Source organism: Caloenas nicobarica, chromosome 5 (assembly GCF_036013445.1).
Source record: "Caloenas nicobarica isolate bCalNic1 chromosome 5, bCalNic1.hap1, whole genome shotgun sequence".
Lineage (NCBI taxonomy): Eukaryota > Metazoa > Chordata > Aves > Columbiformes > Columbidae > Caloenas > Caloenas nicobarica.
This window is the reverse complement of record NC_088249.1, coordinates 31,323,397-31,349,974: the sequence shown is the minus strand read 5'-3', so window position 1 is coordinate 31,349,974 and position 26,578 is coordinate 31,323,397. Positions and strand designations below refer to the sequence as shown.

At 52.7% G+C, this 26,578-nt stretch overlaps 6 protein-coding genes across 6 annotated transcripts in view; 5 read left to right on the top strand and 1 right to left on the bottom strand.

The window, feature by feature from the left end:
* The window catches only part of STXBP6 (syntaxin binding protein 6), a 208,256-nt gene that overhangs the window by 73,700 nt on the left and 107,978 nt on the right, over window positions 1-26,578 (bottom strand). The window lies entirely within an intron of this gene.
* Window positions 98-2,812, top strand: LOC135989050 (inositol 1,4,5-trisphosphate receptor-interacting protein-like 1). Its single transcript, XM_065635561.1, has 4 exons — window positions 98-165; window positions 771-927; window positions 1,223-1,557; window positions 1,594-2,812. The coding sequence occupies exons 1-4, from the start codon at window positions 98-100 to the stop codon at window positions 2,810-2,812; spliced, it is 1,779 nt and encodes a 592-aa protein (XP_065491633.1).
* LOC135989049 (inositol 1,4,5-trisphosphate receptor-interacting protein-like 1) lies at window positions 5,882-8,593 on the top strand. The gene is made up of 4 exons (XM_065635560.1): window positions 5,882-5,949; window positions 6,555-6,711; window positions 6,920-7,341; window positions 7,378-8,593. The coding sequence occupies exons 1-4, from the start codon at window positions 5,882-5,884 to the stop codon at window positions 8,591-8,593; spliced, it is 1,863 nt and encodes a 620-aa protein (XP_065491632.1).
* On the top strand, window positions 11,663-14,374 carry LOC135989048 (inositol 1,4,5-trisphosphate receptor-interacting protein-like 1). Its single transcript, XM_065635558.1, has 3 exons — window positions 11,663-11,730; window positions 12,670-13,122; window positions 13,159-14,374. The coding sequence occupies exons 1-3, from the start codon at window positions 11,663-11,665 to the stop codon at window positions 14,372-14,374; spliced, it is 1,737 nt and encodes a 578-aa protein (XP_065491630.1).
* Window positions 17,444-20,155, top strand: LOC135989047 (inositol 1,4,5-trisphosphate receptor-interacting protein-like 1). Its single transcript, XM_065635557.1, has 4 exons — window positions 17,444-17,511; window positions 18,117-18,273; window positions 18,569-18,903; window positions 18,940-20,155. The coding sequence occupies exons 1-4, from the start codon at window positions 17,444-17,446 to the stop codon at window positions 20,153-20,155; spliced, it is 1,776 nt and encodes a 591-aa protein (XP_065491629.1).
* LOC135989046 (inositol 1,4,5-trisphosphate receptor-interacting protein-like 1) lies at window positions 23,225-25,936 on the top strand. The gene is made up of 3 exons (XM_065635556.1): window positions 23,225-23,292; window positions 24,232-24,684; window positions 24,721-25,936. Exons 1-3 carry the CDS (start codon window positions 23,225-23,227, stop codon window positions 25,934-25,936), a joined length of 1,737 nt encoding a protein of 578 aa, XP_065491628.1.

Below are 26,578 nucleotides of genomic sequence, written 5' to 3'. Positions count from 1 at the left end.
GTAACATGACAAGAATGACCAAAGATTGCGCAGGGAAATTTTTCAGTGCGAAAGTATCGTTTTTCAATCTAGACCAAAGAGCTAAACGTTGGCAAGGATGAAGGCAGGGGAGAAGTACATTCTGGGTCCTAACTTCAAGAAAAGCACGAAGATGACGAAGAGGGAGTAACGACTCTGTTTTCTTTACAATTTCTCACAGTAACTACAAGGCATCCAATTAAGTGAACCAAAAAAAGGGAACAGGCAACTCAAACCGTGTAACTACTGACACAAAACACTAGGAAACCTAGATGAGTTTAAACGTCAATTACACAAGCTGACAAAAAAAGGACTGTCAAAAAAATTAAGTATAAAGATCCAATATCAAGTTCAGTAAGTCTACGGATTTAGGAAGGAGCTAGAAAACATGGGAGCGGGTCTATTAAGATGTGTTTTCCCTTTCCTTGTCTTCCCTCTCCAAATACTCCATGATTAGCCAGTCTACAAGAAATTGCAGCGAGATGGATCCTTCTCAGTAACCAGTCACAAACAAACTCTTCCTTACAGGTGAGCACTGACTAAGCTATTCAATCAAAACCCACTACAGAATCAAATCCCAAACTGCGGAATCCTATGTGTCTTTGCAGGTTACCAAGTGCTCAGTTGACTTCAAGGGAAAACAAAAAAGTACTGTGAGAATTTAGCGCTAGAGTTACGTTATGGTTCGACTCGATCACCCCGACAGTCTCTTCCAACCAAAACGATTCTGTTCCACGATTCTAATTTCTCAGCTGCCTTCAGCAAAGTCCTCAGAGGACTCCAAAAGGCTGGCCAGCAGGCGCGGCCGTGACGCGCTCTGGCGCCTGTGACATCAGAGGGGACGAGTCCTCACGGGGCAGTTACCGGGGCGCCAGCAGCAGCGCTGCCCCAGTAAAGCCTGGGCCAGCGGTGAGTGTGCAGGCGGGGGGAGGCTGGGCTGGACAAGGGCTGGGGCTGAAACCTGGGCCCTTGGGGGTGGGTTCTCACCCTCCAGCCATGGCCCAGCCGCTCGCGGGAACGAACGCCTTGGGCAGGGCGCGGTGCCGCCGTCGGGGCTGGGCACAGGCCTTCCTTGCTGCCTCCCAGCTGCCTCGGCCCCTCTCCTACCCGCCCCCAGCTCCCTGCGGCCCCCGTCCCCGCTGCCCGTGCCGCCAGCTCCCTGCCGCCCGGCCCCGCTGAACCCCTTCTCTCGCTCCTCCTGCAGGCCATGGCTGCCATAAAATTACTCTTCTGGTTCGTGCATACCCTCACTCACAACGTGCGGGGGGTCGGCGACGAGCTGGATGAGGCCACGCGCGAGCGCATGCGGCAGCGTGCAGAGTTCCTGAGACAGGAGATGACTCGGCTGTGGCAGGAGGTGGAGGAGATGAGCCAGGAGCAGAGGACCAAGGAGCAGAGCATCCAGGAGCAGAGCGGCTTTGCCTGGGGAGCCCTGCTCCTCTCTGCCTTGCAGCAGTGGCAGTTCTGGGCCGTTGCTGGAGGCCTGGCCCTGCTCTTCGGACTCGGCTGCTGGCTCAGGAAAAGGAGCCGTGAGCCTGAGCCAGATAGGAGCAGCAGCAGCAGTGAAGACGAGAGCTCCAGCGGCGACAGCGAGCCGGTGGAGGAGGAGGAGGAGGAGGACGAGGAGGAAGAAAGTGAAAAAGAAGATTTTGATGATGTGAGCGAGAAGAGCAGAAGAATTGCAAAGCGCATCCGGTGGCCAGTGCAGAACCTTGACTACAGACGCCAGGTGGTGGAGGATCTAGTGGGCAACCTCCTTTATGCCATCCACCTGTACTCGTCCAATCCGTTCTTCCCAGTGCTGCCATCTGCCATCAAGGTGGGCAGCACCTTTGAGGGCTGGAGTCCCCGTGAGGACGATGCTGTCTACCGCCTGCTCGTTCCCCTGAAGCCCCCCCGTGGGCACATCTTCCACCTGGAGCTGGGCACCGCAGGGGAGACGCCGGCGTCGCATTCCCGCGTCCGCGTGGAGTTGGTGTGCACCTGCAGCGGGGAGCAAGCAGTGGAGAACACGCTGTGCTTCCTCCACCACCCCCAGGAGGAGCTGAGGAGAATTCAGCACCCCAGCCTCCTAGACACCCTCTGCACCGGCCCCTACCTGGATGTGCAGAAAACTGCCCAGTGGTTCCAGGACTGCGTGTCCTCATTCTGGGGCTTTGTGCCTCGGGCACGGCGCTACAAGCTAAACGTGCTGCCCTCCGAGCGCTTCTGCAAGCTGCTGCTGCTGAGGAAAGCCTCCAGGAGAACCCTCTTCATCGAGATCGTGTTTGGGGTGCGGCAAGGCGACTCGGACGTCTTCCTGAGCAGCCAGCGTGCACGGCACATCTTCACCCAAAGCACCACGTGGGTAGACAGCTACGCTGTGGCAGAGATGAGGTTCTTCAGGAGTTTTGCCAGGCAGACCCCGCCTAACAGCTTCCACCTCAAATGCCTGCAGCTCTGTGCCTACGTCAGTCTGGACACAGCCTTTTCCACTTACACCTTGAAGACGGTTTTCATGCACCTCCTGAACACCAGACCCCCGTCAGCCTGGCGCAGGAGGCATTTCCTGCTGCGCCTACAGGATATCATGATGTACCTGCGTGCCTGCCTGATGGAGAGACGCCTCGATGACTTCTTCTTCGGCAATAAGGACATGCCTCAAGAGATCCTCTTGCCCCCAGCCTTCGAAACGGCTGAGCCACTCAACCTCTTCCAGCACCTGGCGCAGGATCCTGCCGCCCATGCCGAGGCACTGCATGAGTTCAGTGAGCTGCAAAATCGGCTCACAAGACTGCTCTACCACGGACAGTGAAAGACGTCTTCATGCACGGAGCTGTGTCTCTGGGGCTCACACGTGATGGCAGAGAACACCGCGTGCAGGAAAGAAAAAGAGGGGAGAACGTAGGACACAGAAAAGAAAGGGAAAATCCTGTGCAGCAGCCCTCTGCCCAGAGCAGCAGCCTTCTCCTCTTGGCGCTCTCCCCAGCGCCGTAGCCGGGGACGACTACACTGGCGACAAAGAGGACTTCTGCCCTGCTCTCTGGTCACACTGTCACAGCCAGCATGGCGTGTGGGCCCAGAGACTCCTGCCGAAAGCTCTGGCCGGGCAGGGACCAGGAGAGAGGCAGCGCTGACGTGCCTCTGCGCGTTCACTGGGGTCCAGGTGGAGAATCGGGGCATCCCAGACACTCCCCAGGGAGCTGGTGTCGCAGAACTGAGCACGGAGAACACGCTGCTCTCTCAGCCGTGGAAATGGCTGCCACACCTGCCCTGCACAGCAAAAGCATCCTCTGGGACGTGGGACCTGACGCAGCTTAAGAGGCCATCGCAAGGAGGCTTGTGACAGAGACTCCGTTACCACTGGCACAGCGACTGTCCTCCCTCTTCGAGAGAGGCCATTCCACTCCTTCTGGGAGCTTTACTTTGTGCAAAGCTGCCAATAAACTCTGTGTTTCAAGGAATGCTGCGTTGTGAGTGCCCGGGCATTACTTCTCTGGGGAAGGCAGGCATAGGGTACTGACTGCTCAGCTGCCACGGAGTCAGGGAGCATTTTGTCGAAGAGCTGATGTGGTGGGCTCTGGTTTCAATGATTCTTTCACTAAGGCTCCCTCCAGTCCCAGCTCTTGCACTGGGGCCATCCGAGTAATTTCTCACCCCCGCACAGCTGGGCACAGTGCCTGTGTGCCACAGGCAGCCTAGAGTGGCTTCTGTGGGAGCCGTCCGCAAACCAAGATCTGGGAGCCCAACAGCATTGACCCTGGGCAATCCCAGGGATGGTCACAGGTTCAGATACCAGTTGAGCATATTATTATTATTATTATTATTGTATGACCACATGACAATAATGAGGATCCACAGCACGCACTCAATCACAAAAACCGGAACAAGAGGTCTCTTCCACTCAAGGATACTCAGCAGAAAAAAAATGGCTTGCCTGGGGTGGGCAAGGGCTCACTCAAAGATATATCTGGAAGAAGTCACTCACCGGAGAGAAGGTGAGGGCCCTGAGTCCCAGGAAGTCTCTGTAGAGAGCATCCCAGTCTAAGGGGAGAGCTCTGTTCACAGACCTGCCCCTCCAAGAAGACCATCCAAAAGGGGTCTTTGGCACGGGCCCCGTTTTATAGCCTGCTTGGATCTGGCTGTGCTCATTACGAGCACAGCCCACAAGCTTCTTAGCTTCTCTGGGCATCTCCTTTGTAAAGGACCCTGTCTATTGACCCTTCCTGCCCCCCAAATGGGGGGAGGTGAATGTGAACAGTCACCGTGCCCTGAGATGGGGGGACGTGACTGGCTGCACACTTTGGCACCAACCTAGCCGTGCAGATGAGGACAGGCGCAGTGGGGCACAAAAGGTGCTGAAGAGCCATCAGCTGCCCCATTGAAAGCTCCGGATCTCATTGGGGGATGTGCAACTGCCACCATCACCCACCCCTTGTGTCATGAAGGCACCAAGAGCCCACCCATGACCAGCAGCACAGAGGGCAGCACAGCAAGGCAGCTGATCCCATCTCACGGGACGGGATCTCAAGGAGCAAAGCACCCATGGGTCACGTCACCAGATTTTAAGTTTTGTAAGGGTTTGTGGGAGCTTCTCTCTGCTTTCTAGAGGGACTGACTAAGTCTTGCCAAAGCTGAATGCCAGTGCAGGTGTTGCAGTGATACTGATACACTTTGCGAATACGTCGCTCAGGACACAGTCCCACGTTTTTTCTTTGTCTACAGCTATTATTAGAGCCATGGAATGGCTATTTCTAAGGAAAAGGTTTTAGACTGTTCTCTCCTTACCCCAAACATCTCTATTTCGGTTTTGGTTTCTTGTTTTGGTTTCTTTATTCTTTTTTTCACTTTTAGACAGGATACATGTTCTTGAAATTATGCCAAGATTTAGGCAACACGCATCTTATATCTTCTTGAAACACATCATCTCCCATGTTCTCAGCATAACATCCTTTGAAGTTCTTTCTGAATACAGAGTATTTAAAATTTATTCATTTGCACTTTCCCCCCCTCCCATTCGCTAAAGTGTTTATTAGGACTGATTAACCTCAAGCAGAAGCTTTGTTTCTCTGTGCAACTCTATTAAGACCACACTCACCTAGTTAACAAAAAAAAAATAAACCAAAGCACATACACACAACAAAAAACCACACCCACAGAAACCCCCAACACACACCTTGGGCTTAAATAATATTCTTGTATAATACCTGTCTCTCACAAAGAGACAATTTTACAGAGTCAAGAGTAATTTTTTTCTAGATTGGAAGCTAGGTATACTTCTGAATCTTCTCTGCACAAAGCACTAGTCATACCACAGCAATGAATCCATAGAACTCCACTCAAAAAGTTCAAGTTCAGAAGCAAACCCACAAATACTAAACCCAATGAACGAAACAAAAGGTTTCTAAAGACCACCCTGTCATCAATTTGAAAAGGAATCTCTGGGCACTTCCACAAAATATACTATAATCTGTTAGTAAAAAGAAAAGAGAAATACGAAATGGAGAAAAGATTAAATAACCGTCGTTGGACAAAGACTTTAATTAAACAGATCATTATAACAACAAGGATAAGTTCCAACTTACAATGCTATTACTAGTTTCCTAATTACACATATTTTATTATACGACAATACATGCGTCTATACCCCGTACTGTATAATTTGATTTAAACCTATTTTCCTTATTTGCAACATAACGAAGATACTCTTGTACGCGTTCAGTAGTACTGTACGGTAGCTGTACTTCCATCTTGTGTAAGGTAAAGTAAACCTAAAAGCCATACAGAGTAACATGACAAGAATGACCAAAGATTGCGCAGGGAAATTTTTCAGTGCGAAAGTATCGTTTTTCAATCTAGACCAAAGAGCTAAACGTTGGCAAGGATGAAGGCAGGGGAGAAGTACATTCTGGGTCCTAACTTCAAGAAAAGCACGAAGATGACGAAGAGGGAGTAACGACTCTGTTTTCTTTACAATTTCTCACAGTAACTACAAGGCATCCAATTAAGTGAACCAAAAAAAGGGAACAGGCAACTCAAACCGTGTAACTACTGACACAAAACACTAGGAAACCTAGATGAGTTTAAACGTCAATTACACAAGCTGACAAAAAAAGGACTGTCAAAAAAATTAAGTATAAAGATCCAATATCAAGTTCAGTAAGTCTACGGATTTAGGAAGGAGCTAGAAAACATGGGAGCGGGTCTATTAAGATGTGTTTTCCCTTTCCTTGTCTTCCCTCTCCAAATACTCCATGATTAGCCAGTCTACAAGAAATTGCAGCGAGATGGATCCTTCTCAGTAACCAGTCACAAACAAACTCTTCCTTACAGGTGAGCACTGACTAAGCTATTCAATCAAAACCCACTACAGAATCAAATCCCAAACTGCGGAATCCTATGTGTCTTTGCAGGTTACCAAGTGCTCAGTTGACTTCAAGGGAAAACAAAAAAGTACTGTGAGAATTTAGCGCTAGAGTTACGTTATGGTTCGACTCGATCACCCCGACAGTCTCTTCCAACCAAAACGATTCTGTTCCACGATTCTAATTTCTCAGCTGCCTTCAGCAAAGTCCTCAGAGGACTCCAAAAGGCTGGCCAGCAGGCGCGGCCGTGACGCGCTCTGGCGCCTGTGACATCAGAGGGGACGAGTCCTCACGGGGCAGTTACCGGGGCGCCAGCAGCAGCGCTGCCCCAGTAAAGCCTGGGCCAGCGGTGAGTGTGCAGGCGGGGGGAGGCTGGGCTGGACAAGGGCTGGGGCTGAAACCTGGGCCCTTGGGGGTGGGTTCTCACCCTCCAGCCATGGCCCAGCCGCTCGCGGGAACGAACGCCTTGGGCAGGGCGCGGTGCCGCCGTCGGGGCTGGGCACAGGCCTTCCTTGCTGCCTCCCAGCTGCCTCGGCCCCTCTCCTACCCGCCCCCAGCTCCCTGTGGCCCCCGTCCCCGCTGCCCGTGCCGCCAGCTCCCTGCCGCCCGGCCCCGCTGAACCCCTTCTCTCGCTCCTCCTGCAGGCCATGGCTGCCATAAAATTACTCTTCTGGTTCGTGCATACCCTCACTCACAACGTGCGGGGGGTCGGCGACGAGCTGGATGAGGCCACGCGCGAGCGCATGCGGCAGCGTGCAGAGTTCCTGAGACAGGAGATGACTCGGCTGTGGCAGGAGGTGGAGGAGATGAGCCAGGAGCAGAGGACCAAGGAGCAGAGCATCCAGGAGCAGAGCGGCTTTGCCTGGGGAGCCCTGCTCCTCTCTGCCTTGCAGCAGTGGCAGTTCTGGGCCGTTGCTGGAGGCCTGGCCCTGCTCTTCGGACTCGGCTGCTGGCTCAGGAAAAGGAGCCGTGAGCCTGAGCCAGATAGGAGCAGCAGCAGCAGTGAAGACGAGAGCTCCAGCGGCGACAGCGAGCCGGTGGAGGAGGAGGAGGACGAGGAGGAGGAAGAAAGTGAAGAAGAAGATTTTGATGATGTGAGCGAGAAGAGCAGAAGAATTGCAAAGCGCATCCGGTGGCCAGTGCAGAACCTTGACTACAGACGCCAGGTGGTGGAGGATCTAGTGGGCAACCTCCTTTATGCCATCCACCTGTACTCGTCCAATCCGTTCTTCCCAGTGCTGCCATCTGCCATCAAGGTGGGCAGCACCTTTGAGGGCTGGAGTCCCCGTGAGGACGATGCTGTCTACCGCCTGCTCGTTCCCCTGAAGCCCCCCCGTGGGCACATCTTCCACCTGGAGCTGGGCACCGCAGGGGAGACGCCGGCGTCGCATTCCCGCGTCCGCGTGGAGTTGGTGTGCACCTGCAGCGGGGAGCAAGCAGTGGAGAACACGCTGTGCTTCCTCCACCACCCCCAGGAGGAGCTGAGGAGAATTCAGCACCCCAGCCTCCTAGACACCCTCTGCACCGGCCCCTACCTGGATGTGCAGAAAACTGCCCAGTGGTTCCAGGACTGCGTGTCCTCATTCTGGGGCTTTGTGCCTCGGGCACGGCGCTACAAGCTAAACGTGCTGCCCTCCGAGCGCTTCTGCAAGCTGCTGCTGCTGAGGAAAGCCTCCAGGAGAACCCTCTTCATCGAGATCGTGTTTGGGGTGCGGCAAGGCGACTCGGACGTCTTCCTGAGCAGCCAGCGTGCACGGCACATCTTCACCCAAAGCACCACGTGGGTAGACAGCTACGCTGTGGCAGAGATGAGGTTCTTCAGGAGTTTTGCCAGGCAGACCCCGCCTAACAGCTTCCACCTCAAATGCCTGCAGCTCTGTGCCTACGTCAGTCTGGACACAGCCTTTTCCACTTACACCTTGAAGACGGTTTTCATGCACCTCCTGAACACCAGACCCCCGTCAGCCTGGCGCAGGAGGCATTTCCTGCTGCGCCTACAGGATATCATGATGTACCTGCGTGCCTGCCTGATGGAGAGACGCCTCGATGACTTCTTCTTCGGCAATAAGGACATGCCTCAAGAGATCCTCTTGCCCCCAGCCTTCGAAACGGCTGAGCCACTCAACCTCTTCCAGCACCTGGCGCAGGATCCTGCCGCCCATGCCGAGGCACTGCATGAGTTCAGTGAGCTGCAAAATCGGCTCACAAGACTGCTCTACCACGGACAGTGAAAGACGTCTTCATGCACGGAGCTGTGTCTCTGGGGCTCACACGTGATGGCAGAGAACACCGCGTGCAGGAAAGAAAAAGAGGGGAGAACGTAGGACACAGAAAAGAAAGGGAAAATCCTGTGCAGCAGCCCTCTGCCCAGAGCAGCAGCCTTCTCCTCTTGGCGCTCTCCCCAGCGCCGTAGCCGGGGACGACTACACTGGCGACAAAGAGGACTTCTGCCCTGCTCTCTGGTCACACTGTCACAGCCAGCATGGCGTGTGGGCCCAGAGACTCCTGCCGAAAGCTCTGGCCGGGCAGGGACCAGGAGAGAGGCAGCGCTGACGTGCCTCTGCGCGTTCACTGGGGTCCAGGTGGAGAATCGGGGCATCCCAGACACTCCCCAGGGAGCTGGTGTCGCAGAACTGAGCACGGAGAACACGCTGCTCTCTCAGCCGTGGAAATGGCTGCCACACCTGCCCTCCACAGCAAAAGCATCCTCTGGGATGTGGGACCTGACGCAGCTTAAGAGGCCATCGCAAGGAGGCTTGTGACAGAGACTCCGTTACCACTGGCACAGCGACTGTCCTCCCTCTTCGAGAGAGGCCATTCCACTCCTTCTGGGAGCTTTACTTTGTGCAAAGCTGCCAATAAACTCTGTGTTTCAAGGAATGCTGCGTTGTGAGTGCCCGGGCATTACTTCTCTGGGGAAGGCAGGCATAGGGTACTGACTGCTCAGCTGCCACGGAGTCAGGGAGCATTTTGTCGAAGAGCTGATGTGGTGGGCTCTGGTTTCAATGATTCTTTCACTAAGGCTCCCTCCAGTCCCAGCTCTTGCACTGGGGCCATCCGAGTAATTTCTCACCCCCGCACAGCTGGGCACAGTGCCTGTGTGCCACAGGCAGCCTAGAGTGGCTTCTGTGGGAGCCGTCCGCAAACCAAGATCTGGGAGCCCAACAGCATTGACCCTGGGCAATCCCAGGGATGGTCACAGGTTCAGATACCAGTTGAGCATATTATTATTATTATTATTATTGTATGACCACATGACAATAATGAGGATCCACAGCACGCACTCAATCACAAAAACCGGAACAAGAGGTCTCTTCCACTCAAGGATACTCAGCAGAAAAAAAATGGCTTGCCTGGGGTGGGCAAGGGCTCACTCAAAGATATATCTGGAAGAAGTCACTCACCGGAGAGAAGGTGAGGGCCCTGAGTCCCAGGAAGTCTCTGTAGAGAGCATCCCAGTCTAAGGGGAGAGCTCTGTTCACAGACCTGCCCCTCCAAGAAGACCATCCAAAAGGGGTCTTTGGCACGGGCCCCGTTTTATAGCCTGCTTGGATCTGGCTGTGCTCATTACGAGCACAGCCCACAAGCTTCTTAGCTTCTCTGGGCATCTCCTTTGTAAAGGACCCTGTCTATTGACCCTTCCTGCCCCCCAAATGGGGGGAGGTGAATGTGAACAGTCACCGTGCCCTGAGATGGGGGGACGTGACTGGCTGCACACTTTGGCACCAACCTAGCCGTGCAGATGAGGACAGGCACAGTGGGGCACAAAAGGTGCTGAAGAGCCATCAGCTGCCCCATTGAAAGCTCCGGATCTCATTGGGGGATGTGCAACTGCCACCATCACCCACCCCTTGTGTCATGAAGGCACCAAGAGCCCACCCATGACCAGCAGCACAGAGGGCAGCACAGCAAGGCAGCTGATCCCATCTCACGGGACGGGATCTCAAGGAGCAAAGCACCCATGGGTCACGTCACCAGATTTTAAGTTTTGTAAGGGTTTGTGGGAGCTTCTCTCTGCTTTCTAGAGGGACTGACTAAGTCTTGCCAAAGCTGAATGCCAGTGCAGGTGTTGCAATGATACTGATACACTTTGCGAATACGTCGCTCAGGACACAGTCCCACGTTTTTTCTTTGTCTACAGCTATTATTAGAGCCATGGAATGGCTATTTCTAAGGAAAAGGTTTTAGACTGTTCTCTCCTTACCCCAAACATCTCTATTTCGGTTTTGGTTTCTTGTTTTGGTTTCTTTATTCTTTTTTTCACTTTTAGACAGGATACATGTTCTTGAAATTATGCCAAGATTTAGGCAACACGCATCTTATATCTTCTTGAAACACATCATCTCCCATGTTCTCAGCATAACATCCTTTGAAGTTCTTTCTGAATACAGAGTATTTAAAATTTATTCATTTGCACTTTCCCCCCCTCCCATTCGCTAAAGTGTTTATTAGGACTGATTAACCTCAAGCAGAAGCTTTGTTTCTCTGTGCAACTCTATTAAGACCACACTCACCTAGTTAACAAAAAAAAAATAAACCAAAGCACATACACACAACAAAAAACCACACCCACAGAAACCCCCAACACACACCTTGGGCTTAAATAATATTCTTGTATAATACCTGTCTCTCACAAAGAGACAATTTTACAGAGTCAAGAGTAATTTTTTTCTAGATTGGAAGCTAGGTATACTTCTGAATCTTCTCTGCACAAAGCACTAGTCATACCACAGCAATGAATCCATAGAACTCCACTCAAAAAGTTCAAGTTCAGAAGCAAACCCACAAATACTAAACCCAATAAACGAAACAAAAGGTTTCTAAAGACCACCCTGTCATCAATTTGAAAAGGAATCTCTGGGCACTTCCACAAAATATACTATAATCTGTTAGTAAAAAGAAAAGAGAAATACGAAATGGAGAAAAGATTAAATAACCGTCGTTGGACAAAGACTTTAATTAAACAGATCATTATAACAACAAGGATAAGTTCCAACTTACAATGCTATTACTAGTTTCCTAATTACACATATTTTATTATACGACAATACATGCGTCTATACCCCGTACTGTATAATTTGATTTAAACCTATTTTCCTTATTTGCAACATAACGAAGATACTCTTGTACGCGTTCAGTAGTACTGTACGGTAGCTGTACTTCCATCTTGTGTAAGGTAAAGTAAACCTAAAAGCCATACAGAGTAACATGACAAGAATGACCAAAGATTGCGCAGGGAAATTTTTCAGTGCGAAAGTATCGTTTTTCAATCTAGACCAAAGAGCTAAACGTTGGCAAGGATGAAGGCAGGGGAGAAGTACATTCTGGGTCCTAACTTCAAGAAAAGCACGAAGATGACGAAGAGGGAGTAACGACTCTGTTTTCTTTACAATTTCTCACAGTAACTACAAGGCATCCAATTAAGTGAATCAAAAAAAGGGAACAGGCAACTCAAACCGTGTAACTACTGACACAAAACACTAGGAAACCTAGATGAGTTTAAACGTCGATTACACAAGCTGACAAAAAAAGGACTGTCAAAAAAATTAAGTATAAAGATCCAATATCAAGTTCAGTAAGTCTACGGATTTAGGAAGGAGCTAGAAAACATGCGAGTGGGTCTATTAAGATGTGTTTTCCCTTTCCTTGTCTTCCCTCTCCAAATACTCCATGATTAGCCAGTCTACAAGAAATTGCAGCGAGATGGATCCTTCTCAGTAACCAGTCACAAACAAACTCTTCCTTACAGGTGAGCACTGACTAAGCTATTCAATCAAAACCCACTACAGAATCAAATCCCAAACTGCGGAATCCTATGTGTCTTTGCAGGTTACCAAGTGCTCAGTTGACTTCAAGGGAAAACAAAAAAGTACTGTGAGAATTTAGCGCTAGAGTTACGTTATGGTTCGACTCGATCACCCCGACAGTCTCTTCCAACCAAGACGATTCTGTTCCACGATTCTAATTTCTCAGCTGCCTTCAGCAAAGTCCTCAGAGGACTCCAAAAGGCTGGCCAGCAGGCGCGGCCGTGACGCGCTCTGGCGCCTGTGACATCAGAGGGGACGAGTCCTCACGGGGCAGTTACCGGGGCGCCAGCAGCAGCGCTGCCCCAGTAAAGCCTGGGCCAGCGGTGAGTGTGCAGGCGGGGGGAGGCTGGGCTGGACAAGGGCTGGGGCTGAAACCTGGGCCCTTGGGGGTGGGTTCTCACCCTCCAGCCATGGCCCAGCCGCTCGCGGGAACGAACGCCTTGGGCAGGGCGCGGTGCCGCCGTCGGGGCTGGGCACAGGCCTTCCTTGCTGCCTCCCAGCTGCCTCGGCCCCTCTCCTACCCGCCCCCAGCTCCCTGCGGCCCCCGTCCCCGCTGCCCGTGCCGCCAGCTCCCTGCCGCCCGGCCCCGCTGAACCCCTTCTCTCGCTCCTCCTGCAGGCCATGGCTGCCATAAAATTACTCTTCTGGTTCGTGCATACCCTCACTCACAACGTGCGGGGGGTCGGCGACGAGCTGGATGAGGCCACGCGCGAGCGCATGCGGCAGCGTGCAGAGTTCCTGAGACAGGAGATGACTCGGCTGTGGCAGGAGGTGGAGGAGATGAGCCAGGAGCAGAGGACCAAGGAGCAGAGCATCCAGGAGCAGAGCGGCTTTGCCTGGGGAGCCCTGCTCCTCTCTGCCTTGCAGCAGTGGCAGTTCTGGGCCGTTGCTGGAGGCCTGGCCCTGCTCTTCGGACTCGGCTGCTGGCTCAGGAAAAGGAGCCGTGAGCCTGAGCCAGATAGGAGCAGCAGCAGCAGTGAAGACGAGAGCTCCAGCGGCGACAGCGAGCCGGTGGAGGAGGAGGACGAGGAGGAGGAGGAAGAAAGTGAAGAAGAAGATTTTGATGATGTGAGCGAGAAGAGCAGAAGAATTGCAAAGCGCATCCGGTGGCCAGTGCAGAACCTTGACTACAGACGCCAGGTGGTGGAGGATCTAGTGGGCAACCTCCTTTATGCCATCCACCTGTACTCGTCCAATCCGTTCTTCCCAGTGCTGCCATCTGCCATCAAGGTGGGCAGCACCTTTGAGGGCTGGAGTCCCCGTGAGGACGATGCTGTCTACCGCCTGCTCGTTCCCCTGAAGCCCCCCCGTGGGCACATCTTCCACCTGGAGCTGGGCACCGCAGGGGAGACGCCGGCGTCGCATTCCCGCGTCCGCGTGGAGTTGGTGTGCACCTGCAGCGGGGAGCAAGCAGTGGAGAACACGCTGTGCTTCCTCCACCACCCCCAGGAGGAGCTGAGGAGAATTCAGCACCCCAGCCTCCTAGACACCCTCTGCACCGGCCCCTACCTGGATGTGCAGAAAACTGCCCAGTGGTTCCAGGACTGCGTGTCCTCATTCTGGGGCTTTGTGCCTCGGGCACGGCGCTACAAGCTAAACGTGCTGCCCTCCGAGCGCTTCTGCAAGCTGCTGCTGCTGAGGAAAGCCTCCAGGAGAACCCTCTTCATCGAGATCGTGTTTGGGGTGCGGCAAGGCGACTCGGACGTCTTCCTGAGCAGCCAGCGTGCACGGCACATCTTCACCCAAAGCACCACGTGGGTAGACAGCTACGCTGTGGCAGAGATGAGGTTCTTCAGGAGTTTTGCCAGGCAGACCCCGCCTAACAGCTTCCACCTCAAATGCCTGCAGCTCTGTGCCTACGTCAGTCTGGACACAGCCTTTTCCACTTACACCTTGAAGACGGTTTTCATGCACCTCCTGAACACCAGACCCCCGTCAGCCTGGCGCAGGAGGCATTTCCTGCTGCGCCTACAGGATATCATGATGTACCTGCGTGCCTGCCTGATGGAGAGACGCCTCGATGACTTCTTCTTCGGCAATAAGGACATGCCTCAAGAGATCCTCTTGCCCCCAGCCTTCGAAACGGCTGAGCCACTCAACCTCTTCCAGCACCTGGCGCAGGATCCTGCCGCCCATGCCGAGGCACTGCATGAGTTCAGTGAGCTGCAAAATCGGCTCACAAGACTGCTCTACCACGGACAGTGAAAGACGTCTTCATGCACGGAGCTGTGTCTCTGGGGCTCACACGTGATGGCAGAGAACACCGCGTGCAGGAAAGAAAAAGAGGGGAGAACGTAGGACACAGAAAAGAAAGGGAAAATCCTGTGCAGCAGCCCTCTGCCCAGAGCAGCAGCCTTCTCCTCTTGGCGCTCTCCCCAGCGCCGTAGCCGGGGACGACTACACTGGCGACAAAGAGGACTTCTGCCCTGCTCTCTGGTCACACTGTCACAGCCAGCATGGCGTGTGGGCCCAGAGACTCCTGCCGAAAGCTCTGGCCGGGCAGGGACCAGGAGAGAGGCAGCGCTGACGTGCCTCTGCGCGTTCACTGGGGTCCAGGTGGAGAATCGGGGCATCCCAGACACTCCCCAGGGAGCTGGTGTCGCAGAACTGAGCACGGAGAACACGCTGCTCTCTCAGCCGTGGAAATGGCTGCCACACCTGCCCTGCACAGCAAAAGCATCCTCTGGGACGTGGGACCTGACGCAGCTTAAGAGGCCATCGCAAGGAGGCTTGTGACAGAGACTCCGTTACCACTGGCACAGCGACTGTCCTCCCTCTTCGAGAGAGGCCATTCCACTCCTTCTGGGAGCTTTACTTTGTGCAAAGCTGCCAATAAACTCTGTGTTTCAAGGAATGCTGCGTTGTGAGTGCCCGGGCATTACTTCTCTGGGGAAGGCAGGCATAGGGTACTGACTGCTCAGCTGCCACGGAGTCAGGGAGCATTTTGTCGAAGAGCTGATGTGGTGGGCTCTGGTTTCAATGATTCTTTCACTAAGGCTCCCTCCAGTCCCAGCTCTTGCACTGGGGCCATCCGAGTAATTTCTCACCCCCGCACAGCTGGGCACAGTACCTGTGTGCCACAGGCAGCCTAGAGTGGCTTCTGTGGGAGCCGTCCGCAAACCAAGATCTGGGAGCCCAACAGCATTGACCCTGGGCAATCCCAGGGATGGTCACAGGTTCAGATACCAGTTGAGCATATTATTATTATTATTATTATTGTATGACCACATGACAATAATGAGGATCCACAGCACGCACTCAATCACAAAAACCGGAACAAGAGGTCTCTTCCACTCAAGGATACTCAGCAGAAAAAAAATGGCTTGCCTGGGGTGGGCAAGGGCTCACTCAAAGATATATCTGGAAGAAGTCACTCACCGGAGAGAAGGTGAGGGCCCTGAGTCCCAGGAAGTCTCTGTAGAGAGCATCCCAGTCTAAGGGGAGAGCTCTGTTCACAGACCTGCCCCTCCAAGAAGACCATCCAAAAGGGGTCTTTGGCACGGGCCCCGTTTTATAGCCTGCTTGGATCTGGCTGTGCTCATTACGAGCACAGCCCACAAGCTTCTTAGCTTCTCTGGGCATCTCCTTTGTAAAGGACCCTGTCTATTGACCCTTCCTGCCCCCCAAATGGGGGGAGGTGAATGTGAACAGTCACCGTGCCCTGAGATGGGGGGACGTGACTGGCTGCACACTTTGGCACCAACCTAGCCGTGCAGATGAGGACAGGCACAGTGGGGCACAAAAGGTGCTGAAGAGCCATCAGCTGCCCCATTGAAAGCTCCGGATCTCATTGGGGGATGTGCAACTGCCACCATCACCCACCCCTTGTGTCATGAAGGCACCAAGAGCCCACCCATGACCAGCAGCACAGAGGGCAGCACAGCAAGGCAGCTGATCCCATCTCACGGGACGGGATCTCAAGGAGCAAAGCACCCATGGGTCACGTCACCAGATTTTAAGTTTTGTAAGGGTTTGTGGGAGCTTCTCTCTGCTTTCTAGAGGGACTGACTAAGTCTTGCCAAAGCTGAATGCCAGTGCAGGTGTTGCAGTGATACTGATACACTTTGTGAATACGTCGCTCAGGACACAGTCCCACGTTTTTTCTTTGTCTACAGCTATTATTAGAGCCATGGAATGGCTATTTCTAAGGAAAAGGTTTTAGACTGTTCTCTCCTTACCCCAAACATCTCTATTTCGGTTTTGGTTTCTTGTTTTGGTTTCTTTATTCTTTTTTTCACTTTTAGACAGGATACATGTTCTTGAAATTATGCCAAGATTTAGGCAACACGCATCTTATATCTTCTTGAAACACATCATCTCCTATGTTCTCAGCATAACATCCTTTGAAGTTCTTTCTGAATACAGAGTATTTAAAATTTATTCATTTGCACTTTCCCCCCCTCCCATTAGCTAAAGTGTTTATTAGGACTGATTAACCTCAAGCAGAAGCTTTGTTTCTCTGTGCAACTCTATTAAGACCACACTCACCTAGTTAACAAAAAAAAAATAAACCAAAGCACATACACACAACAAAAAACCACACCCACAGAAACCCCCAACACACACCTTGGGCTTAAATAATATTCTTGTATAATACCTGTCTCTCACAAAGAGACAATTTTACAGAGTCAAGAGTAATTTTTTTCTAGATTGGAAGCTAGGTATACTTCTGAATCTTCTCTGCACAAAGCACTAGTCATACCACAGCAATGAATCCATAGAACTCCACTCAAAAAGTTCAAGTTCAGAAGCAAACCCACAAATACTAAACCCAATAAACGAAACAAAAGGTTTGTAAAGACCACCCTGTCATCAATTTGAAAAGGAATCTCTGGGCACTTCCACAAAATATACTATAATCTGTTAGTAAAAAGAAAAGAGAAATACGAAATGGAGAAAAGATTAAATAACCGTCGTTGGACAAAGACTTTAATTAAACAGATCATTATAACAACAAGGATAAGTTCCAACTTACAATGCTATTACTAGTTTCCTAATTACACATATTTTATTATACGACAATACATGCGTCTATACCCCGTACTGTATAATTTGATTTAAACCTATTTTCCTTATTTGCAACATAACGAAGATACTCTTGTACGCGTTCAGTAGTACTGTACGGTAGCTGTACTTCCATCTTGTGTAAGGTAAAGTAAACCTAAAAGCCATACAGAGTAACATGACAAGAATGACCAAAGATTGCGCAGGGAAATTTTTCAGTGCGAAAGTATCGTTTTTCAATCTAGACCAAAGAGCTAAACGTTGGCAAGGATGAAGGCAGGGGAGAAGTACATTCTGGGTCCTAACTTCAAGAAAAGCACGAAGATGACGAAGAGGGAGTAACGACTCTGTTTTCTTTACAATTTCTCACAGTAACTACAAGGCATCCAATTAAGTGAATCAAAAAAAGGGAACAGGCAACTCAAACCGTGTAACTACTGACACAAAACACTAGGAAACCTAGATGAGTTTAAACGTCGATTACACAAGCTGACAAAAAAAGGACTGTCAAAAAAATTAAGTATAAAGATCCAATATCAAGTTCAGTAAGTCTACGGATTTAGGAAGGAGCTAGAAAACATGCGAGTGGGTCTATTAAGATGTGTTTTCCCTTTCCTTGTCTTCCCTCTCCAAATACTCCATGATTAGCCAGTCTACAAGAAATTGCAGCGAGATGGATCCTTCTCAGTAACCAGTCACAAACAAACTCTTCCTTACAGGTGAGCACTGACTAAGCTATTCAATCAAAACCCACTACAGAATCAAATCCCAAACTGCGGAATCCTATGTGTCTTTGCAGGTTACCAAGTGCTCAGTTGACTTCAAGGGAAAACAAAAAAGTACTGTGAGAATTTAGCGCTAGAGTTACGTTATGGTTCGACTCGATCACCCCGACAGTCTCTTCCAACCAAAACGATTCTGTTCCACGATTCTAATTTCTCAGCTGCCTTCAGCAAAGTCCTCAGAGGACTCCAAAAGGCTGGCCAGCAGGCGCGGCCGTGACGCGCTCTGGCGCCTGTGACATCAGAGGGGACGAGTCCTCACGGGGCAGTTACCGGGGCGCCAGCAGCAGCGCTGCCCCAGTAAAGCCTGGGCCAGCGGTGAGTGTGCAGGCGGGGGGAGGCTGGGCTGGACAAGGGCTGGGGCTGAAACCTGGGCCCTTGGGGGTGGGTTCTCACCCTCCAGCCATGGCCCAGCCGCTCGCGGGAACGAACGCCTTGGGCAGGGCGCGGTGCCGCCGTCGGGGCTGGGCACAGGCCTTCCTTGCTGCCTCCCAGCTGCCTCGGCCCCTCTCCTACCCGCCCCCAGCTCCCTGCGGCCCCCGTCCCCGCTGCCCGTGCCGCCAGCTCCCTGCCGCCCAGCCCCGCTGAACCCCTTCTCTCGCTCCTCCTGCAGGCCATGGCTGCCATAAAATTACTCTTCTGGTTCGTGCATACCCTCACTCACAACGTGCGGGGGGTCGGCGATGAGCTGGATGAGGCCACGCGCGAGCGCATGCGGCAGCGTGCAGAGTTCCTGAGACAGGAGATGACTCGGCTGTGGCAGGAGGTGGAGGAGATGAGCCAGGAGCAGAGGACCAAGGAGCAGAGCATCCAGGAGCAGAGCGGCTTTGCCTGGGGAGCCCTGCTCCTCTCTGCCTTGCAGCAGTGGCAGTTCTGGGCCGTTGCTGGAGGCCTGGCCCTGCTCTTCGGACTCGGCTGCTGGCTCAGGAAAAGGAGCCGTGAGCCTGAGCCAGATAGGAGCAGCAGCAGCAGTGAAGACGAGAGCTCCAGCGGCGACAGCGAGCCGGTGGAGGAGGAGGACGAGGAGGAGGAGGAAGAAAGTGAAGAAGAAGATTTTGATGATGTGAGCGAGAAGAGCAGAAGAATTGCAAAGCGCATCCGGTGGCCAGTGCAGAACCTTGACTACAGACGCCAGGTGGTGGAGGATCTAGTGGGCAACCTCCTTTATGCCATCCACCTGTACTCGTCCAATCCGTTCTTCCCAGTGCTGCCATCTGCCATCAAGGTGGGCAGCACCTTTGAGGGCTGGAGTCCCCGTGAGGACGATGCTGTCTACCGCCTGCTCGTTCCCCTGAAGCCCCCCCGTGGGCACATCTTCCACCTGGAGCTGGGCACCGCAGGGGAGACGCCGGCGTCGCATTCCCGCGTCCGCGTGGAGTTGGTGTGCACCTGCAGCGGGGAGCAAGCAGTGGAGAACACGCTGTGCTTCCTCCACCACCCCCAGGAGGAGCTGAGGAGAATTCAGCACCCCAGCCTCCTAGACACCCTCTGCACCGGCCCCTACCTGGATGTGCAGAAAACTGCCCAGTGGTTCCAGGACTGCGTGTCCTCATTCTGGGGCTTTGTGCCTCGGGCACGGCGCTACAAGCTAAACGTGCTGCCCTCCGAGCGCTTCTGCAAGCTGCTGCTGCTGAGGAAAGCCTCCAGGAGAACCCTCTTCATCGAGATCGTGTTTGGGGTGCGGCAAGGCGACTCGGACGTCTTCCTGAGCAGCCAGCGTGCACGGCACATCTTCACCCAAAGCACCACGTGGGTAGACAGCTACGCTGTGGCAGAGATGAGGTTCTTCAGGAGTTTTGCCAGGCAGACCCCGCCTAACAGCTTCCACCTCAAATGCCTGCAGCTCTGTGCCTACGTCAGTCTGGACACAGCCTTTTCCACTTACACCTTGAAGACGGTTTTCATGCACCTCCTGAACACCAGACCCCCGTCAGCCTGGCACAGGAGGCATTTCCTGCTGCGCCTACAGGATATCATGATGTACCTGCGTGCCTGCCTGATGGAGAGACGCCTCGATGACTTCTTCTTCGGCAATAAGGACATGCCTCAAGAGATCCTCTTGCCCCCAGCCTTCGAAACGGCTGAGCCACTCAACCTCTTCCAGCACCTGGCGCAGGATCCTGCCGCCCATGCCGAGGCACTGCATGAGTTCAGTGAGCTGCAAAATCGGCTCACAAGACTGCTCTACCACGGACAGTGAAAGACGTCTTCATGCACGGAGCTGTGTCTCTGGGGCTCACACGTGATGGCAGAGAACACCGCGTGCAGGAAAGAAAAAGAGGGGAGAACGTAGGACACAGAAAAGAAAGGGAAAATCCTGTGCAGCAGCCCTCTGCCCAGAGCAGCAGCCTTCTCCTCTTGGCGCTCTCCCCAGCGCCGTAGCCGGGGACGACTACACTGGCGACAAAGAGGACTTCTGCCCTGCTCTCTGGTCACACTGTCACAGCCAGCATGGCGTGTGGGCCCAGAGACTCCTGCCGAAAGCTCTGGCCGGGCAGGGACCAGGAGAGAGGCAGCGCTGACGTGCCTCTGCGCGTTCACTGGGGTCCAGGTGGAGAATCGGGGCATCCCAGACACTCCCCAGGGAGCTGGTGTCGCAGAACTGAGCACGGAGAACACGCTGCTCTCTCAGCCGTGGAAATGGCTGCCACACCTGCCCTCCACAGCAAAAGCATCCTCTGGGATGTGGGACCTGACGCAGCTTAAGAGGCCATTGCAAGGAGGCTTGTGACAGAGACTCCGTTACCACTGGCACAGCGACTGTCCTCCCTCTTCGAGAGAGGCCATTCCACTCCTTCTGGGAGCTTTACTTTGTGCAAAGCTGCCAATAAACTCTGTGTTTCAAGGAATGCTGCGTTGTGAGTGCCCGGGCATTACTTCTCTGGGGAAGGCAGGCATAGGGTACTGACTGCTCAGCTGCCACGGAGTCAGGGAGCATTTTGTCGAAGAGCTGATGTGGTGGGCTCTGGTTTCAATGATTCTTTCACTAAGGCTCCCTCCAGTCCCAGCTCTTGCACTGGGGCCATCCGAGTAATTTCTCACCCCCGCACAGCTGGGCACAGTGCCTGTGTGCCACAGGCAGCCTAGAGTGGCTTCTGTGGGAGCCGTCCGCAAACCAAGATCTGGGAGCCCAACAGCATTGACCCTGGGCAATCCCAGGGATGGTCACAGGTTCAGATACCAGTTGAGCATATTATTATTATTATTATTATTGTATGACCACATGACAATAATGAGGATCCACAGCACGCACTCAATCACAAAAACCGGAACAAGAGGTCTCTTCCACTCAAGGATACTCAGCAGAAAAAAAATGGCTTGCCTGGGGTGGGCAAGGGCTCACTCAAAGATATATCTGGAAGAAGTCACTCACCGGAGAGAAGGTGAGGGCCCTGAGTCCCAGGAAGTCTCTGTAGAGAGCATCCCAGTCTAAGGGGAGAGCTCTGTTCACAGACCTGCCCCTCCAAGAAGACCATCCAAAAGGGGTCTTTGGCACGGGCCCCGTTTTATAGCCTGCTTGGATCTGGCTGTGCTCATTACGAGCACAGCCCACAAGCTTCTTAGCTTCTCTGGGCATCTCCTTTGTAAAGGACCCTGTCTATTGACCCTTCCTGCCCCCCAAATGGGGGGAGGTGAATGTGAACAGTCACCGTGCCCTGAGATGGGGGGACGTGACTGGCTGCACACTTTGGCACCAACCTAGCCGTGCAGATGAGGACAGGCACAGTGGGGCACAAAAGGTGCTGAAGAGCCATCAGCTGCCCCATTGAAAGCTCCGGATCTCATTGGGGGATGTGCAACTGCCACCATCACCCACCCCTTGTGTCATGAAGGCACCAAGAGCCCACCCATGACCAGCAGCACAGAGGGCAGCACAGCAAGGCAGCTGATCCCATCTCACGGGACGGGATCTCAAGGAGCAAAGCACCCATGGGTCACGTCACCAGATTTTAAGTTTTGTAAGGGTTTGTGGGAGCTTCTCTCTGCTTTCTAGAGGGCCTGACTAAGTCTTGCCAAAGCTGAATGCCAGTGCAGGTGTTGCAGTGATACTGATACACTTTGTGAATACGTCGCTCAGGACACAGTCCCACGTTTTTTCTTTGTCTATAGCTATTATTAGAGCCATGGAATGGCTATTTCTAAGGAAAAGGTTTTAGACTGTTCTCTCCTTACCCCAAACATCTCTATTTCGGTTTTGGTTTCTTGTTTTGGTTTCTTTATTCTTTTTTTCACTTTTAGACAGGATACATGTTCTTGAAATTATGCCAAGATTTAGGCAACACGCATCTTATATCTTCTTGAAACACATCATCTCCTATGTTCTCAGCATAACATCCTTTGAAGTTCTTTCTGAATACAGAGTATTTAAAATTTATTCATTTGCACTTTCCCCCCCTCCCATTAGCTAAAGTGTTTATTAGGACTGATTAACCTCAAGCAGAAGCTTTGTTTCTCTGTGCAACTCTATTAAGACCACACTCACCTAGTTAACAAAAAAAAAATAAACCAAAGCACATACACACAACAAAAAACCACACCCACAGAAACCCCCAACACACACCTTGGGCTTAAATAATATTCTTGTATAATACCTGTCTCTCACAAAGAGACAATTTTACAGAGTCAAGAGTAATTTTTTTCTAGATTGGAAGCTAGGTATACTTCTGAATCTTCTCTGCACAAAGCACTAGTCATACCACAGCAATGAATCCATAGAACTCCACTCAAAAAGTTCAAGTTCAGAAGCAAACCCACAAATACTAAACCCAATAAACGAAACAAAAGGTTTGTAAAGACCACCCTGTCATCAATTTGAAAAGGAATCTCTGGGCACTTCCACAAAATATACTATAATCTGTTAGTAAAAAGAAAAGAGAAATACGAAATGGAGAAAAGATTAAATAACCGTCGTTGGACAAAGACTTTAATTAAACAGATCATTATAACAACAAGGATAAGTTCCAACTTACAATGCTATTACTAGTTTCCTAATTACACATATTTTATTATACGACAATACATGCGTCTATACCCCGTACTGTATAATTTGATTTAAACCTATTTTCCTTATTTGCAACATAACGAAGATACTCTTGTACGCGTTCAGTAGTACTGTACGGTAGCTGTACTTCCATCTTGTGTAAGGTAAAGTAAACCTAAAAGCCATACAGAGTAACATGACAAGAATGACCAAAGATTGCGCAGGGAAATTTTTCAGTGCGAAAGTATCGTTTTTCAATCTAGACCAAAGAGCTAAACGTTGGCAAGGATGAAGGCAGGGGAGAAGTACATTCTGGGTCCTAACTTCAAGAAAAGCACGAAGATGACGAAGAGGGAGTAACGACTCTGTTTTCTTTACAATTTCTCACAGTAACTACAAGGCATCCAATTAAGTGAATCAAAAAAAGGGAACAGGCAACTCAAACCGTGTAACTACTGACACAAAACACTAGGAAACCTAGATGAGTTTAAACGTCGATTACACAAGCTGACAAAAAAAGGACTGTCAAAAAAATTAAGTATAAAGATCCAATATCAAGTTCAGTAAGTCTACGGATTTAGGAAGGAGCTAGAAAACATGCGAGTGGGTCTATTAAGATGTGTTTTCCCTTTCCTTGTCTTCCCTCTCCAAATACTCCATGATTAGCCAGTCTACAAGAAATTGCAGCGAGATGGATCCTTCTCAGTAACCAGTCACAAACAAACTCTTCCTTACAGGTGAGCACTGACTAAGCTATTCAATCAAAACCCACTACAGAATCAAATCCCAAACTGCGGAATCCTATGTGTCTTTGCAGGTTACCAAGTGCTCAGTTGACTTCAAGGGAAAACAAAAAAGTACTGTGAGAATTTAGCGCTAGAGTTACGTTATGGTTCGACTCGATCACCCCGACAGTCTCTTCCAACCAAGACGATTCTGTTCCACGATTCTAATTTCTCAGCTGCCTTCAGCAAAGTCCTCAGAGGACTCCAAAAGGCTGGCCAGCAGGCGCGGCCGTGACGCGCTCTGGCGCCTGTGACATCAGAGGGGACGAGTCCTCACGGGGCAGTTACCGGGGCGCCAGCAGCAGCGCTGCCCCAGTAAAGCCTGGGCCAGCGGTGAGTGTGCAGGCGGGGGGAGGCTGGGCTGGACAAGGGCTGGGGCTGAAACCTGGGCCCTTGGGGGTGGGTTCTCACCCTCCAGCCATGGCCCAGCCGCTCGCGGGAACGAACGCCTTGGGCAGGGCGCGGTGCCGCCGTCGGGGCTGGGCACAGGCCTTCCTTGCTGCCTCCCAGCTGCCTCGGCCCCTCTCCTACCCGCCCCCAGCTCCCTGCGGCCCCCGTCCCCGCTGCCCGTGCCGCCAGCTCCCTGCCGCCCGGCCCCGCTGAACCCCTTCTCTCGCTCCTCCTGCAGGCCATGGCTGCCATAAAATTACTCTTCTGGTTCGTGCATACCCTCACTCACAACGTGCGGGGGGTCGGCGACGAGCTGGATGAGGCCACGCGCGAGCGCATGCGGCAGCGTGCAGAGTTCCTGAGACAGGAGATGACTCGGCTGTGGCAGGAGGTGGAGGAGATGAGCCAGGAGCAGAGGACCAAGGAGCAGAGCATCCAGGAGCAGAGCGGCTTTGCCTGGGGAGCCCTGCTCCTCTCTGCCTTGCAGCAGTGGCAGTTCTGGGCCGTTGCTGGAGGCCTGGCCCTGCTCTTCGGACTCGGCTGCTGGCTCAGGAAAAGGAGCCGTGAGCCTGAGCCAGATAGGAGCAGCAGCAGCAGTGAAGACGAGAGCTCCAGCGGCGACAGCGAGCCGGTGGAGGAGGAGGAGGACGAGGAGGAGGAAGAAAGTGAAGAAGAAGATTTTGATGATGTGAGCGAGAAGAGCAGAAGAATTGCAAAGCGCATCCGGTGGCCAGTGCAGAACCTTGACTACAGACGCCAGGTGGTGGAGGATCTAGTGGGCAACCTCCTTTATGCCATCCACCTGTACTCGTCCAATCCGTTCTTCCCAGTGCTGCCATCTGCCATCAAGGTGGGCAGCACCTTTGAGGGCTGGAGTCCCCGTGAGGACGATGCCGTCTACCGCCTGCTCGTTCCCCTGAAGCCCCCCCGTGGGCACATCTTCCACCTGGAGCTGGGCACCGCAGGGGAGACGCCGGCGTCGCATTCCCGCGTCCGCGTGGAGTTGGTGTGCACCTGCAGCGGGGAGCAAGCAGTGGAGAACACGCTGTGCTTCCTCCACCACCCCCAGGAGGAGCTGAGGAGAATTCAGCACCCCAGCCTCCTAGACACCCTCTGCACCGGCCCCTACCTGGATGTGCAGAAAACTGCCCAGTGGTTCCAGGACTGCGTGTCCTCATTCTGGGGCTTTGTGCCTCGGGCACGGCGCTACAAGCTAAACGTGCTGCCCTCCGAGCGCTTCTGCAAGCTGCTGCTGCTGAGGAAAGCCTCCAGGAGAACCCTCTTCATCGAGATCGTGTTTGGGGTGCGGCAAGGCGACTCGGACGTCTTCCTGAGCAGCCAGCGTGCACGGCACATCTTCACCCAAAGCACCACGTGGGTAGACAGCTACGCTGTGGCAGAGATGAGGTTCTTCAGGAGTTTTGCCAGGCAGACCCCGCCTAACAGCTTCCACCTCAAATGCCTGCAGCTCTGTGCCTACGTCAGTCTGGACACAGCCTTTTCCACTTACACCTTGAAGACGGTTTTCATGCACCTCCTGAACACCAGACCCCCGTCAGCCTGGCGCAGGAGGCATTTCCTGCTGCGCCTACAGGATATCATGATGTACCTGCGTGCCTGCCTGATGGAGAGACGCCTCGATGACTTCTTCTTCGGCAATAAGGACATGCCTCAAGAGATCCTCTTGCCCCCAGCCTTCGAAACGGCTGAGCCACTCAACCTCTTCCAGCACCTGGCGCAGGATCCTGCCGCCCATGCCGAGGCACTGCATGAGTTCAGTGAGCTGCAAAATCGGCTCACAAGACTGCTCTACCACGGACAGTGAAAGACGTCTTCATGCACGGAGCTGTGTCTCTGGGGCTCACACGTGATGGCAGAGAACACCGCGTGCAGGAAAGAAAAAGAGGGGAGAACGTAGGACACAGAAAAGAAAGGGAAAATCCTGTGCAGCAGCCCTCTGCCCAGAGCAGCAGCCTTCTCCTCTTGGCGCTCTCCCCAGCGCCGTAGCCGGGGACGACTACACTGGCGACAAAGAGGACTTCTGCCCTGCTCTCTGGTCACACTGTCACAGCCAGCATGGCGTGTGGGCCCAGAGACTCCTGCCGAAAGCTCTGGCCGGGCAGGGACCAGGAGAGAGGCAGCGCTGACGTGCCTCTGCGCGTTCACTGGGGTCCAGGTGGAGAATCGGGGCATCCCAGACACTCCCCAGGGAGCTGGTGTCGCAGAACTGAGCACGGAGAACACGCTGCTCTCTCAGCCGTGGAAATGGCTGCCACACCTGCCCTCCACAGCAAAAGCATCCTCTGGGACGTGGGACCTGACGCAGCTTAAGAGGCCATCGCAAGGAGGCTTGTGACAGAGACTCCGTTACCACTGGCACAGCGACTGTCCTCCCTCTTCGAGAGAGGCCATTCCACTCCTTCTGGGAGCTTTACTTTGTGCAAAGCTGCCAATAAACTCTGTGTTT

Bases quoted from the DNA above. Each gene is read 5' to 3' on its own strand.
- LOC135989050 (XM_065635561.1), top strand. From the start codon at position 98: ATGAAGGCAGGGGAGAAGTACATTCTGGGTCCTAACTTCAAGAAAAGC. The intron at 166-770 runs GTAACGACTCTG...CTAATTTCTCAG, and splicing joins ACGAAGATGACGAAGAGGGA to CTGCCTTCAGCAAAGTCCTC. The intron at 928-1,222 runs GTGAGTGTGCAG...CTCCTCCTGCAG, and splicing joins CAGTAAAGCCTGGGCCAGCG to GCCATGGCTGCCATAAAATT.
- LOC135989049 (XM_065635560.1), top strand. From the start codon at position 5,882: ATGAAGGCAGGGGAGAAGTACATTCTGGGTCCTAACTTCAAGAAAAGC. The intron at 5,950-6,554 runs GTAACGACTCTG...CTAATTTCTCAG, and splicing joins ACGAAGATGACGAAGAGGGA to CTGCCTTCAGCAAAGTCCTC. The intron at 7,342-7,377 runs GCCAGATAGGAG...TGAAGACGAGAG, and splicing joins AAAAGGAGCCGTGAGCCTGA to CTCCAGCGGCGACAGCGAGC.
- LOC135989048 (XM_065635558.1), top strand. From the start codon at position 11,663: ATGAAGGCAGGGGAGAAGTACATTCTGGGTCCTAACTTCAAGAAAAGC. The intron at 11,731-12,669 runs GTAACGACTCTG...GCTGCCTCCCAG, and splicing joins ACGAAGATGACGAAGAGGGA to CTGCCTCGGCCCCTCTCCTA. The intron at 13,123-13,158 runs GCCAGATAGGAG...TGAAGACGAGAG, and splicing joins AAAAGGAGCCGTGAGCCTGA to CTCCAGCGGCGACAGCGAGC.
- LOC135989047 (XM_065635557.1), top strand. From the start codon at position 17,444: ATGAAGGCAGGGGAGAAGTACATTCTGGGTCCTAACTTCAAGAAAAGC. The intron at 17,512-18,116 runs GTAACGACTCTG...CTAATTTCTCAG, and splicing joins ACGAAGATGACGAAGAGGGA to CTGCCTTCAGCAAAGTCCTC. The intron at 18,274-18,568 runs GTGAGTGTGCAG...CTCCTCCTGCAG, and splicing joins CAGTAAAGCCTGGGCCAGCG to GCCATGGCTGCCATAAAATT.
- LOC135989046 (XM_065635556.1), top strand. From the start codon at position 23,225: ATGAAGGCAGGGGAGAAGTACATTCTGGGTCCTAACTTCAAGAAAAGC. The intron at 23,293-24,231 runs GTAACGACTCTG...GCTGCCTCCCAG, and splicing joins ACGAAGATGACGAAGAGGGA to CTGCCTCGGCCCCTCTCCTA. The intron at 24,685-24,720 runs GCCAGATAGGAG...TGAAGACGAGAG, and splicing joins AAAAGGAGCCGTGAGCCTGA to CTCCAGCGGCGACAGCGAGC.